The 15,893-nt window shown below is 31.8% G+C and overlaps 1 protein-coding gene across 1 annotated transcript; it reads right to left on the reverse strand.

Annotated features, from left to right (window-relative positions):
- Positions 1 to 248: 248 nt before the first annotated feature.
- On the reverse strand, positions 249 to 5,613 carry LOC127289974 (uncharacterized). Its single transcript, XM_051318309.1, has 4 exons — positions 4,851 to 5,613; positions 4,222 to 4,356; positions 3,121 to 4,133; positions 249 to 3,038 (listed from the first exon to the last, which is right to left on the reverse strand). Exons 1-4 carry the CDS (start codon positions 5,185 to 5,187, stop codon positions 1,209 to 1,211), a joined length of 3,315 nt encoding a protein of 1,104 aa, XP_051174266.1. The 5' UTR covers positions 5,188 to 5,613; the 3' UTR covers positions 249 to 1,208.
- Positions 5,614 to 15,893: the final 10,280 nt, after the last annotated feature.

Genomic DNA, 15,893 nt, shown 5'->3' on the forward strand with positions numbered 1-15,893 from the left:
ATTTATTGGTGATTTAAAATATCCAATCACTGTCTAAAGAAAAAGACATGAGAATAATGACTTTGTAATTTTGCAAAAAAAAATAAACTATATAGTTTAATAAAAAAAAAAAAAAAAGTAAAGACTAATTTTCCTATTATCCATTTTCGTTTAAAACAGTTACTATACACGCACGCAAAGGAAAATGAAAAATATTTCACTATCATATATTAAACAAATTGGTTAAAAATTAAATTAAAAATTATAGATTACTTTTCAGAAAAGTTTTTATTTATAAAAGTGAACATATAATAACTATAACATATACTAATTATTAACAAAAACATTATCACTGGCACATTTTATTATTTCTGTTAAAGAATTTCCAATTTTTTTCCCAATGAAAATAGTTTAATTTAAAATTAAATTTCACATTTTTTTTTTTTTTTAAATGAACAAAAGTATTTCGATTTTTGTTATTTTTAAATATTTTAATAGAAACAATAGCAAAACAAAATAATATATCTTTATTTGCAATCATTTTGCGAATAATAAAAAAACCAAAAAAAAAATTTAGTCATTAAAGAGAAAAATTGAAAATTCTTTCAAATATAGGAATTTTTGTAATTAACAAATTATCAACATTACAAATTAATATTGAAATGGAAGCACTGTTTACATAAGAGATAATATTTTCTTTTTCCAAAGATATTGAAATTAATCACTATTTTCTAGTCACGACTTTATTTAATAAAACAAAAAAATAATAAATCAAGCTTTTGTTTTATTTTGGAATATAAAACTAAAAATATAAACTCAAATTATAATACTTAATTTTTTTTTTGTTTTCCAATTAATAATGTCGCAACTAGATTTAGTTATACATATTTTTTTTCAAATAAATGATATCTTATAAATCTTATAACGATTAAAAAAAAAAAAAAAATTATAGAAAAATCTTTCATTTAATAATTTTTATAACTTTAATCGTACATTAAAGTTTAAATCTATATATTTCAGTCATAATTATTATTGCAATAATTTATCAATTGCCATTGAGCATATTCGAAATGAAAATACTCAAGTAAAACGAAAAAAAAATCGTTCCTGCGATAAAGAAATAAGCTTTTTTTTTTACTTTCAAAAAAATTCGAAAAATTCGAATTTTAAAAATTAATTTTCAATTATTTGTAAAGCGATAAAAAAAAGCAAAAATAAAATTTTAGTGTTTAACTAATAACACAAGTTCCTTTACCAGCTTTCAATGTTCCATCAGAGGTCAATGAACTTCTCGTGTGTGGAAATGGAGGAGGCATTGTCGTAGTAGTATCCAAAAATTCTTCATCATCCGAATCATCTTTTACTCTTCGCAATTCAATTTCACGCATATATTGATCGATCATATCACGATTTTGCGGTATCAATGCGCCTTCATTTTCAATATAATATTTTTGATGTTGCAATGTATAATAGCGTTGAGCATAATTTTGCTTCAATTGACCAAATGGTCCCATGTCATCGCAAAAATGAACACTCTGTCTATTATTTTTTAGTCTCTCATCGAATGTTGGTTTTTTATAATTATCCCGTCTCGATTCAATGATATTTAAATCGTCAACACTAAAACCAATTGGACGCGTTACTCCTTGATTTATTTTTTTTGATATCTGATCCCCATATGAATAACGATCCTGAAGCCAATTTAATGCTTTTGCTTTACCATCTTGTTCTTTGCTATATTTATATTTATTTCTCCAACGTTCCTCTAATTCTCCAACTGCAATTTCATTATTATCCTTCAAAATTGCTATTCCTTTATTATCCCTCAAAAGTCCTTCATTAATTCTTCTATCATCTGCTTTGATTATTTCACGTTTTTTTCTTTCTTCATCTTCTAAAAATTGTATTTTTCTCCTCTCCTCTTCCAAAAGTTCCTCGCGTTTCAAAGCATTTAATCTTGAGTCAATTCGTTTTTGTTCTTCACGACGAAGATCGTCATTTAAAAATTCTCGTCTTATTAAATTGACATCTTTTCGTGGTGCTGGCGGTGGTGGTGGTGGTGGTGGTGGCGCATCAAGTGGTTTTACTTTATTTTGCGCTAAATCACGCCAACGAGAACTTTGCATTACAAGCTGTGCTAATTGTTGAATTGTTGGTCGTGATTCGAGTTGTGGTGCTGATGGTTTTGCCGGTGTCGATGAATCGGAGGGCTCATCAATAAATTTCTCATCAATATTTAATCGTCGTAAACGTTCATAGCTATCGCCTTGTCCAGCTAAAAGATTATCATTTTCTTTCGTTGGTTGTTGATGTAAATATCGTAAACACATTCGAGTAATATCATTATTACCGGAATTTATACGTGCATTTTCAACAAGTTCAATGTATTGTGCTTCATTATCTAAAAATGCTGCCGATAAAATCATAGCCGCTGTTGGTTCACGATTGGTGAATAGACGTTTTTTCGCTGTTAACGCTTGATTCATGTTTGATTGAATTTTGGCATTTTCAATTTTCTCTTGAATATGTCGTTCATTTTCAATAAATGTCAATGTCTCCTCAATTACAGTTCTTGGATCCATGTTCATTCGTATCTCCTGTAAAATACGTCTCTCGGCCGATGATTGTGTTCGTGATTCGAGACTTGGAATTGTTTGAAAGCCAAGTTGTTGTTGTGCCTTAACGAATGGTGATTGTGAAACGGGACCTAATTTTGTCCATATTGAACCAATTCTTCGATTTGGTTGTGGTGGTGGTGAAATTACACCAGGTCTCGTCATTTCTGTGTTTTGTGTGTTAGTACTTGTCAATGTGGATGGAAATCGACAAGGTTTTGGTGGTACCAAATCCAATTTTGGTGGAACAATTCCTAATTTTGGTGGTGGAAGTAAATTAGTTATTATCGGCTCTTGTTGATCGGATTCACGATCTGATGATTTATTCAGCACGGTCGCTTGCACAACGTCCAATAAATGATCGAGACGATTTTCTAATCTATTCTGACGATTGCGATCCAAGTCGAGGAATTTTGTGACCATATCATTTTGTGCAGTGAGAATCTAAAGTAAGAAGAAATTATTATTATTTTTTTTTTTACTAAATTAGGTATTGAATTAAAATTAAAATATAAATTATAATCACCTTATTGACAACATCATTTTGCGAATTTATTGCATTTAACATTAACTGCTCCAATTTTTGTGCTTTTTTCTTTCGAAATGGTGCATTTGGTACAATGTCAGTATTAACAGCCAAGTCTTTTCCTTTTGAAGTGCCATCATCGGATGGTGATGGTGAATCTTGCAGGAATTCAATTGACAATGTATCATCATTAAATGTGGCATTATTTGTCAATGTTGTGGTATCAATATTTGGTAGATCAATTCCATTTCTCGTTGGTTGATCGTACGTTTCATTTAAATTTTGTGCTTTCTCTTCTTTTGCTGATTCACAAAAAGCTTCATCTAAATTAGCAACATATTCCGGTGAATAACGCGGTGATAAAAATCCATTGGGAACTTGATTTTGTGATGGTCCACGGAAATTTTGAAATTGCCGATAAGATGCCAAATTCTGTCTAAATGATAATTTTCTTGGCTCCTGTGGTATCACTTGATTATTGATGGGAATATTTTGAAATTGATTTTGTGTTGGATTAAAATTCTCCGATTGAATTTGATTCAGTAGAATTTGATTTGGCAAATTATCATTTTCGACAGTTCGCCATTGAACTCCTTGTCCAGCGTATAATGCTTCATTGGTATTCAATAAATTTTGCCGATAAGTTGGATTCATTTGCAATAAATTATTGCCAGTTAATTGATTTTGCAATAAGTTTTGTTGTAGATAAGCTTGATTTTGTTGCATATTCTCTTGAATTATTTGATTTTGTACATTTTGCACGGTATTCTGAAAGGGTATTTCGCTAAAACGATTGTTGGACAATGAATTTGTATGAAAAGTTTCTCTAACTGCTGTTGGTTTCATAATGATGTTGGTGGCAGTAGGAGCATTTGAATGCAAAGTTTTTCTCGTAAAATGATCTAGTTGATGTCGAGTATTTGTTGCAGCATCGCGAACAGGAGAAAGTACTCGAAATGGTTGTGCAAGTACTGTTTCATTAGATTCTGGTGAGTCTGGATAGTCTTCATCTTCTAAAAATAAAAATAAATGTAAGTAAGAAAGAATTCCACTTATCCTTCGCGTGAGAGTATGTAAATATTTAATTAATTTCAGTATTACTTGCTGCTGTCCAGGTTGGCGAAAGAGCTTCAGTCCGATAAAGCGATTCAATTGGCGTATGATATTTATAGCGCATCTGGAGATTTTTATTTGTTTTCACGTCCTTTGGAGGTGATTTTACGTTATTTGTCGAATCTGTTTGTCAGGAATTATTAATTAATGTTAAAAAACGTAAAAAAAAATGATTTTATAAATAATATATAACACGCACAAAATTAAGGAAAAACATATTTCATCTTTAAATAAATAAATTTTTTTTAGCGTAATTTAGTATAATTGAAAATATTTTTCAAAAAATTAAGTTTTATTGTTATTTAAAAATATAAAAATCAATAAGAATATTTTTTTTCAACTTAAAATTATACAAATATAATAAAAAATGTTTCTTTCAATTTAAAAATAATAAAACATTAAATTCAAGGAAATTAAACAAAAAAACAACGAAAAAACTAACAATGCAAATTTGTAAACAATAAAGAAACAAAGCAAACTAATTTAAACTGAGTAAAAGTTTTCTTAATTTCAAATAATAAATAAAAATTAAACGAATACGAATACGGAGTTAAATTTCACTTAATATTGCTTGCTAATTATGATCAAGGTAAATGAGAGTGAAATAAGTAACTTACCCACAGTATCAATTCCATTAAGATTAATTTGATCTGATCTTCGATTTTTTAGGACCTTGTCAATGCAATCATAATATTGTTCAACACCAGCACGAGTTCCAACTCTTTTTGCTTCACGATAACAAACAAGGACTTGTTTCATTCGTGATCGACATTGTTTTGCTGTTACATTATAACCTTTTTTTTTCATGTATCGCGCGACACTTTCCCATATTAATTGTGGCTTGGTTGTGTATTCCAACTGTTTCTGTACCTGTTTATCAGTCCAAACAGATACCAATAGCGTCGTACTATCCGGGGTCCATTTATATTTAAGATTATCTCCAGAATCACTCATTTTTTTGTTCTTCTTCTCCTATATTTATAAATAGGTATTTTACGTATTCACAGTCTTTGCCATAACACAATAGAATCACTTTGTATCTATAACACTGTATTCACATGGACATTTAATCCCTACTTCCTGTCTCGCTCTCTGAGCAATGTGACGACGCACAACTAAATGGTCAAGAATTTCAGCAATGAACGCGACCGACCGGCTCCGCAGTGGCGAGATGAGATGATTTTAACGGACGCTTCGAACATTCGAAACCAAAAACGACGGTTTGAAATCTGAGGACGTGGGTTAAGAGAAGAAAAGAGCGAGGGAGGAACGTAGGCAGTGCCGCAGCACCGAGATTCTTTTTATGTGGTTTGACGGTGCAACAGGTGGTACTTGGTACACGATACCATGTGGGTCCATTGGGGGCCAAATGGACCTCGTGATGTGAACGTGTATAACCTCAAACCAGGAACGCAACGATTTTTTCGTGGGGCCCCGGCCTAAATTAATTTCTAATTTTTTTATGGAAAAAAATTATCCTTTCTGATGTTTTCTTTTACTCTAATATTTTAATCAGACTTTGGAATATTACGTCATTTTGCTATTTCAGTGTACATAGACTTTAAAAAAATAAAGCCAAGTAAGAAATGTTGTTCCTTAATGCTTAATGGGAGTATTTGTATTGTGTACATTTTTTTTTGCATTTCTCTTTAACGAATAAATATTTTTTCACGGTCTAATCTTTAAGTTTTGTTAGAATTTAATATATATATATATATATATATATATATATATATAACTATTTCAAAAATATTGTTAATTATAAATTATCATCAGTGGAAATGAAAAAGATGTTGAACTTTTAAAAAATTGAGATATATAATATACAATTATAATAATTGTTCTTAAACTATAATTACTATAATGTATATTTTTGACCTTTTTTTTTAATTTTTCTTTAAAGAAGTAATATATTTTAATTGTTTGTATTATGAAAAATAGTTCATGTAAAATTATAATTATTTTTTTGAAAAAAATCTGCTCAATGTTATTTTTTGCTGTCAGCTGCAGTAAAATATATATATATATATAATTACGAAAGATTGTAATTTAAATATAAACAGCTACAGAACGTGCGAAACTACTCGCAGTTGATTTGCTTCAAGAATGTTACGAAGCAATTTTTTTACATTCAAAAAAAAGAGTACAATGTAACGAATTTTGATATTAGTCGGGGATCGCCGAATAGATTGTTACGTGTATGTAAATCTCGTGCGTAATCGGTAGTAATCCGATTACTACCGAATGAAAGAAAGCGATATGAGCGGTATTGTGTGTGTCGCGAATATTAGAATCGCAAGAGTCGCGCTGCGACGAGCATAGTATACCCGTTAGCGGGGTAAGTAAATTGTAATTGTATTAAACGAAAAAGTGTAGCGGGATCTAATTGATTTTATTGTATAATTTGTACAGTCCAGGTGTGGGCGGAAACAAGGTGGATATTCCTGTTTTTTTATCGTTGCTTTGGAAGCGGGGATTAAACCTCTGTTTGAAGCGTCGCAAGTTGGTGACCACCTGTTTATTTCTACATATCAAATCTAGCCTTGTGAGAATTTGTCTCAAAACAATATTCGAAGGAAATAACGACACGAGATTCTCTGAGTTCGATTCGGCCGAGATTCGTCTTATTAATTGTATGTTTGACCAAGATTATACTGAAATAATCCAAAAATTGTGACTGACGCTCATCCAAAAGAGAACTCTATCTCCACGTGTCTGCGCTTCTTGTTCATCAAATTCCGAGAAATATATATGAGATAAGTAAAAACAAAAATAACTTATTCTTGCGATTCAAATTGTATATTTTAAATTTATGCTTTTACACACAAATACCAAATTGATAGATTTTACTAAAAATATATATTGTTAAATTAAATTTCAAGCTTTTGTTCACGTATGATTGTGGAGTGACTAATATAAGTACGAATCTGAATATTGTATAGAATTTTTTTTAATATTGTCAAATCCAAATAAATTCGAACTCACATTTAAATTTGATTTTTTTGTTATAATATCTGTTTAAAAAATTAATAGGTTACATTTTTGGCGCCCAACGTGGGGCAATTTGGTTTGATAGTATTCGAAATATTTTATTTGTTCGAAATATTGAAATCGTGAAAGCAGTATTTGATTATATTTGTGTGTTTGTAGATATCAACAATGACGAAACCTAAGAAAGGTGACGATGACCCTGAAGGTCAAATACAGGCAATGATGAATCAGCAACACCAACTAATTGCGGATCTTAAAGACGAGATAGATAGAATGAAGAGAGAGCGAAAATCTACTCATCAGGAAAATGAATTGCTGCGAAAAGAGATAATACGCCTTGAGGAGGTCAGCAAAAAATCGTCTCAGAACGCAACTCGCACATTCGTGAGTGAACGTAAGGATATGGGTACGCAAAAAGATTTTATTATTGAGGTAAATAAGGACAATGTTCCGACACATAATGGACAAAATGTTGACAGTCAAAATAAAATGATTGATTTTAATACGAGTATTCATAATAATAAAGTAAACAATGAAATGCCTAGTACAAGTTTTCGTTCGCAAGGTGAATCATCTCAAATGAATAGTGATTTAATTAACGGAATATTAAAACAATTTCAAGCTCTACAAATTAATTTAGTTTTACCTACTTTTGAACCGGAGCGAAATAATCCAATCGATTTTATTAAACAATTTGAAAAATATTGTATTAGAAAAAATATTGATAAGAGTCATAAATTGTTGATTGTCGAAGATGCACTGCAGGGTTCCGCCAAGATATGGTTCGAAACGGTCGCGATTCCTTTTTATAGTTTCCAGGATTTTAAAAACCAGTTTATGGAAAAATTTTTTTCACTCGAGGCGCGTATGAAAGCGAAGTCAGAGTGGGAGAATAAAAGATTTCGGACACAGGACAAATCGCTTTTAACATACTATAACGAACAAATTAGAATGGCAAGAATCTCTGTACCGCGTATGGAGCAACATGAAATAAATTTTATTATAATGAATCAATTTCCTCAAAGAGTTCGAGATATTTTAGCGACTATCGATTACGATGATAGTATGAAAATCTCTCAGGCACTCGCGCGTTTAGATTTATCACATGCGGGAAGTCAAGATAAGGGTTCGGGTCATTATCAAAATCAAAATAGTAATCAAAACAATAGTTCTTATAATCCAACAAAAAATAATTATCACTCGAATTCTAGTAAGCCGAATAATTTACCGAATGAAACCCAAAATGAGTGTAATCAAGAGGGACAAAAAAGTGAAAATTGGCGTGATCGAGGTGATAGGCAATTTAAAAGAAATGATTCGTATGAAACTTCGCGGGGCAGATTTCAGGATAATCGCGGTGCTAGAAATCGTGAATGGGGAAAAAGAGATAATTATAATCGAGATAACAATGTTGAAAATAAAGAAAATAATTCTAGTAAGGATAGTTCGGAAGTTTCGAGAGAAAATGTACGATCGCTGCAAAAGGCAAAGGAGACAGATTTTGTCGAGGAACTTTGCTGGGATGTGCAACCAAATAATAACGATATGGAGTTGAAAATAGAGCCTCGTGTAGTCAGTCCGCGAATGATGATTCGTATTGTCAACGGGAAATATCCAATGCTTATTGATTCGGGAAGTGAAGTTACCTGTATTTCGGAGAATTTATACAATGAATTAAAAAGAGAGTGTAAATTGTCCGAACTACCAGTGAGTAACGTATCGATTCATGGTGCACTGGGAAGTAAGGCTACGACTATAAGAAAACAAATTCAGCTTACGATCGGTGTAGGAAATGAGGAAGTAGTTTTTCCATTTTTGGTTGTACCAAGTTTATCGTCACAAATTATTGCTGGTGCTGATTGGCAGTCCCATTTTAGAATGATTATTGATTTTGAAAGTAAAATTATAAAATTTAATGGTATTAATTTGAATAGCGAAGAAATATCTTTCCACTCGAAACCGGTAGAAAAATCGATACGATTATGTAATTTAATGGTGATTAAGCACGATTTATGGTACCAAACGAACGAAAATTCCAAGGGTCAATTAGATAAAGAAAATGTTTGTAATTTGGGAAATGTGTATATAGATTCACAAGAATTAGATTCCGAAAGGGGGGATCAATGTTACGAACAGTCCGTGTCAAATCAGGGAATAGAAAATCATTTTGTACAGAATATAGAGATTGAAATAGGTAAAAATTTTGAGGAAGAAGTCGAGCATTATATAGATGAGATAAAGACGTTGAATGATGAACAGAAATGGATTGTTCGCGAATTATTAATGGAAAATCGTGCGGTTTTTTCAGACAAACCCGGATGTACCCATATTTATGAACACAAAATTCGACCGATTAATGATAAAATAATTGTAAAAAAATCATACCCGATTCCGTTTAAATTGCAAAAGCCGGTTGACGAACGAATTGCCGAAATGGAACGGTTAAAAATAATAGAAAGAGCGGAAGTTGAATTTTGTAGTCCGTTGAGGGTCGTTGCTAAAAAAGACGGTAGTGTTCGAGTGTGTCTTGACGCGAGATTCGTGAATGCAATAATTGAGTCGGATAACGAATCCCCGGAAAAAATCGATGATTTATTAAAAGATGACGAAGGAATAAGATATATTTCAACCACTGATTTTGTAAATGGATATTGGCAGGTGCCATTAGCGAAAGAATCGCGAAAGTATACGGCGTTCATGCATAATGGCAAATGTTATCAGTTCTGTCGAATACCATTTGGTCTTAAAACTGCGGGTGCAGGTTTCATTCGAGCCGTAAGTCTGGGATTGGGGGATCGATTGTTGTCGCGTATAAAAGTATATATTGACGATTTTCTGATTGCGTCAGAATCTTTTGAAGAACATATTGATTTATTAAATGAACTGTTCAAGAAATTAATTGAATTAGGATTTACATTAAGTTTAAAAAAGTCTCGATTTTTCTGTGAATCAGTAAAGTTCTTAGGGGTGATTATTGATCAGACTGGGGTGCGTGCTGACCCCGAAAAATTGCAAGCTATTAATGATTTTCCACCTCCTAGGGATAGGAAGCAGTTACAAGGTTTTCTTGGAGTGTGCGGTTTCTCGCGACGATTTGTCCGAAGTCATGCAAATTTTATTGCGCCGTTTCGGGATCTTCTTAGACCTAATACAAAATGGAGTTGGTCCAAAGGACACGAACAAGCCTTTTGTGAAATAAAAAAAAATTTTATGAACTCGGTCGTTTTGCATCACGTAATACCCGATAGAATGTTTAGATTACAGACAGACGCAAGCGATGCGGGGATAAGCGGTGTCTTATACCAGTTAGATGATGAGGGTGAAATGCGAATCGTTGCGTTGATTAGTCGTGTGTTAACTAAATTCGAGGTCCGGTACACTGTCACTGAAAAAGAATTGTTGGCCATAATTTATTCACTATTGAAATTCAGGCGATATCTTCTTGGAGAGCACTTTGAAATAGTAACCGATCATAAGGCGCTTACGTTTCTTTTGAACACTCCGTATCATAATGCGCGGTTGATGAGGTGGGTGTTATTTGCCCAAGAGTATGATTATACTATATATCATTGTAAAGGAACGGATAATGTTATAGCTGATTTTTTTAGCCGAAATTTTGATAATCAGATTGGTGCCTCGTGTAAAGAAAACGAATTTTTCGTACGTGAATTGGTAAAATGTTGCGCTGATAATGATGAGATTAATAAGCAAAAGTTTTTGCTGTCGAGTTTAGAAATGAAACAAGAATTACTGGAAGAAGTTGTAAATCTTGCGGAGTCTCAGGGTTGTGATGAAATGATAATGCGTATGAGAGAAAAATCTGACTCATCTATGGATTTCCGAAAGGATAATGAAATTCTTTATGGTAAATCTGTGCATGATCAGGATTGGAAGTTAATGATCCCTAGAGTTTTTATAACAACGCTATTGTCATCGATTCATGAACAATTGGGACACGCGGGCGGTCAAAAAATGCAGAAATATATCGAGAGATTTTTCTTTTGGCGATATATGCGTAAAGACATAAAGAATTTCGTGCGTACTTGCGATCTATGTCAGAAGACAAAATATATAAATTATCGAATGGAGGGTACTTATAATTTTGTGAGTGTCTCGGGACCTCATGAACTCGCTTCGGTTGATTTTTTTGGTCCTCTTCCGTCTTCGATACGTGGAATGAAATATATTTTTGTCGTGCAAGACATTTTTTCTAAGTGTGTAGCTTTATTTCCTATACGTCGGGCAAATACTCAGATTTGTTTAAAGATCTTAGAAAAGCAATATTTTAAAAAATATGGGAAGCCAAAGCGCATACTGTCCGATAATGGAACACAGTTCACATCGGAGCTGTGGAAATCGACATTGGAATCTCACGATGTTAAGGCCATATTTTCGTCTGTGAGGCATCCTCAATCGAACCCCGTAGAAAGAACGATGCGTGAGTTGGGGAGGATGTTTCGAGCTTATTGTGCCGATAATCATTCGTCATGGGGTCGGATAGTTCCGTTCGTGGAGGATTGTCTAAATTATTCGTATAGTAATAGCACAGGTGCTATTCCGTATGAACTGCATTTTGGTGAAACCGTGCATGAAAAAATTTATGAAATGTTTCCCTTACTAAAAAGACGTTCACTTGATAGAAAATTTCAAATTGAAATGGCGAACGAAAATTTGAGAAAGGCGTTTCAAAAACGCGTGAAACAGCAAAAGGGTGGAAGTAATATTTCCTTAAAAGTTGGTGATCTTGTTCTGGTTAGGGTAAAACATTTATCAAGTGCAGTAAAGAAATTGACATCAAAGATGTTTCATTTATATGAAGGTCCATATAGAATTAGTCGAGATTTGCAAAATAATGCCTTCGTTTTGTCTGATGTGTCGGATGAAAATTTAGTCCTGGGAACGTACAATCGATTTTTATTAAAAAGGTATAATGAACGTTCTGAGGTGAGTTTGTAGTTGATTGATGAGCGATCATTTCCTGGTGATGTGATGACGCAAACTTATCATATTTCGCGGATTTGTTGAGTATTGCGATGAGTTGCTGATTGATCATTCGACTGATGGATCTATGAAAAGAATGTAAAAAAAAAAAAAAGAATAATATATGTATGTGTCATCGGTAAATTGCCCACAAGGTCATTGTAAATGTATGTCGACGAAGACTGTCTAATCTTAAAGAAAACTCATAATATTTGGATGTGTGGCGATCACGGGTGATTATATTCCAATATGTGTTTGACACCCTTATATTGAAATAGGGGGATAAATGTAACGAATTTTGATATTAGTCGGGGATCGCCGAATAGATTGTTACGTGTATGTAAATCTCGTGCGTAATCGGTAGTAATCCGATTACTACCGAATGAAAGAAAGCGATATGAGCGGTATTGTGTGTGTCGCGAATATTAGAATCGCAAGAGTCGCGCTGCGACGAGCATAGTATACCCGTTAGCGGGGTAAGTAAATTGTAATTGTATTAAACGAAAAAGTGTAGCGGGATCTAATTGATTTTATTGTATAATTTGTACAGTCCAGGTGTGGGCGGAAACAAGGTGGATATTCCTGTTTTTTTATCGTTGCTTTGGAAGCGGGGATTAAACCTCTGTTTGAAGCGTCGCAAGTTGGTGACCACCTGTTTATTTCTACATATCAAATCTAGCCTTGTGAGAATTTGTCTCAAAACAATATTCGAAGGAAATAACGACACGAGATTCTCTGAGTTCGATTCGGCCGAGATTCGTCTTATTAATTGTATGTTTGACCAAGATTATACTGAAATAATCCAAAAATTGTGACTGACGCTCATCCAAAAGAGAACTCTATCTCCACGTGTCTGCGCTTCTTGTTCATCAAATTCCGAGAAATATATATGAGATAAGTAAAAACAAAAATAACTTATTCTTGCGATTCAAATTGTATATTTTAAATTTATGCTTTTACACACAAATACCAAATTGATAGATTTTACTAAAAATATATATTGTTAAATTAAATTTCAAGCTTTTGTTCACGTATGATTGTGGAGTGACTAATATAAGTACGAATCTGAATATTGTATAGAATTTTTTTTAATATTGTCAAATCCAAATAAATTCGAACTCACATTTAAATTTGATTTTTTTGTTATAATATCTGTTTAAAAAATTAATAGGTTACAACAATGATTTGAAAGGTGAAAAATAAAAAGACTCACTTTGTTCTCTCCAATATATAGTTCCTTTCCTTGTTTTCTTTCTTGAAAAAAATCTGCAACAGAATAAATTAAATAAATTATATTCTTTGTCAAATATATGCTTAATCATAAACAATATGTTGTAAAATTATAATTTAAAAATTAATTTTAATATTAACAATTAACTGTGGAAAAAGAAAAAAATAAATTTTTTTCCACATTTAATTAATTAAAAAAATCATGTAACAAAATAATCAAGAAAAATTTAATTACATCAGAAAATTTTATCGGAATTACGAAAAACTATACGTTTGAATTAATTGATGTCTTTGACCTCTTATGTATTGCTGATACAACTTTTTAACGAACATTGTATAACTGGAGCAACGGTTTTTATTTACCAAGCAAATAAATTGATCAACAGAAACAAATTGGAAAAATTGATTATTTCTTTAGTAGTAAAATATTCGTTATATTACTTAAACTCTCTTCAATTTAATTTTTATCGACATATTTAAAAACATATGTGTTATAATCATAAAATTTATGCATACATAGAAATAAATTATTTGTTATATATAAAAAAATGTTAACTATGGATAGATTTAAACAACGCTTAATTTAATTAAGTTAATAAATATATATTAAACTTATGAAAAAATATATAAGTCACAGTTACTTATGACTTTATGTGCCTCATATAATAATAAAAATATATTAATTATGTGTAACTTTGTATACCCTTAAATTCCTTTTTTTAAGACATTTATAACACTTATGTCTTAATTTTTCACAAAAAACTACTTTAATTAAAATTGTGTTACTAACTGATTTAACGAAATATATCAACATAACCTAAAATGGCTCATTTTTATAATTCCCCCAAAAATATTTAACAAAAAACTATTACTTTAATTAAAATCGTATTACTAACCAATAGAACGAAATATATCAACATAACCTAAACTGACTCATTTTCATAAACCTACATACAAACTTGCGTATATACGTACATTTCTTCAATGCTTGTAACACCATGTACTTCCATTTGTAATATAATTGTCTATTATTATTTCCCCTCGATCGAATTATTCACCATAAAACCAACGTACAGTCACTTGTTCATTTTGTTGCACAAAAATTTCAATAATAATCTATATGTAATTGCATATACTGGCTGCTGAAGTTACTAAACTACGAAAGTTCCTAACAAGATGGCGGCACTATGCGGGAATATCAGTTAATATGTACTATTACCTCTTCAATTTGGGAAAATTATATATATATTCAATTCATTTAAAATTTACCTAATATAAAAAAGCTCAATACTAACCACATATTTCTTCTTTTGTTGATCCTGTAATACATAATCAATCTACTTGATAATGTGAATTATCCACCGCATAATGTTTTTTTATATAACTCAATAATTAAATATTTCATATATAATTCCTTTTGTTTAAAAATTATTGCAATGTACAAAAGAAACAGGAATGTGTTTGCAATTATGCTTTTTTCAACATTAGAAATGGCTGTCCAGTCTAGACTCAACAATGAATGAAGGCTAAAAATATTTTTTTTAAGCTGCTCAGATCCTACGTCTTGAATAGTCAACTGCTCACTGAAGTGGTGGGAGTAAAACGACATATATTTATAGACTTCGACAGCTAGAGCGCCCTGCCAATCAGCGTCTAGCTACCGCAGAAAGTGCCCCGTCCAATCAGCGCACGGCAGTAGAGCTCCTTGTCGAGCTCCTGGTATAAAATAAAATTTTTCAACAGCGCACGCTCAGTTCCATCTTGGACGTCATGGAGGCAAGATCCACGTCGCTTGAAGAAATTTTTTTGACCAATTTTTTATTTAGCTATCATTGATTTCTCCAACTTTTTTGCAGTTGAAGAGGAGAATTTAAGGTCAAAAGAAAAAAGAAGTTTAACAATACAGGTATAAAGCATGAATAATTACCTCAAAGTTCTTTTTTATTTACAATTACAATCTTGCAGAGTTTCTCTGCCAAATATATATATATGTATAGTATAATAATATAATATTATACAGTAAGAAAAGCTCCATGGTAGTCACAGCCCATGAGTGCGAGTGAGACAAACTTATGCGTAACGCATGCTTTCCTATGACTACCATGGAGCTTTTCTTACTGTATATATGTATTATAATATTATAAATATTACATATAATAAAGTACTGCATATTACATTATAATAATGTAATATTATATTATATAATTATATATTATTAAATGGAGTAGGTTAATTTTTTTTATTTACTTAATTAAAAACATTATATGGGTACTATGTATAATATAATACACTTAATTAAATCGCTGCGTCTATTCGTCCGACCAGACGGACAAAATAATTTTTGATAATTTTGTCCGTCTACGTAAATATTAAGGAAACCTTGGAGGAAGGGGGGGGGGTCGGAAATGCCCGAAAGTATTCTGCGGACAAAGTCGGGTGGATATAGACGGACGTTTAGA

This window comes from Leptopilina boulardi, unplaced genomic scaffold, assembly GCF_019393585.1.
Source record: "Leptopilina boulardi isolate dan_hultmark-lab unplaced genomic scaffold, ZJU_Lbou_2.1 LbouV2_51, whole genome shotgun sequence".
Classification (NCBI taxonomy): Eukaryota; Metazoa; Arthropoda; class Insecta; order Hymenoptera; family Figitidae; genus Leptopilina; species Leptopilina boulardi.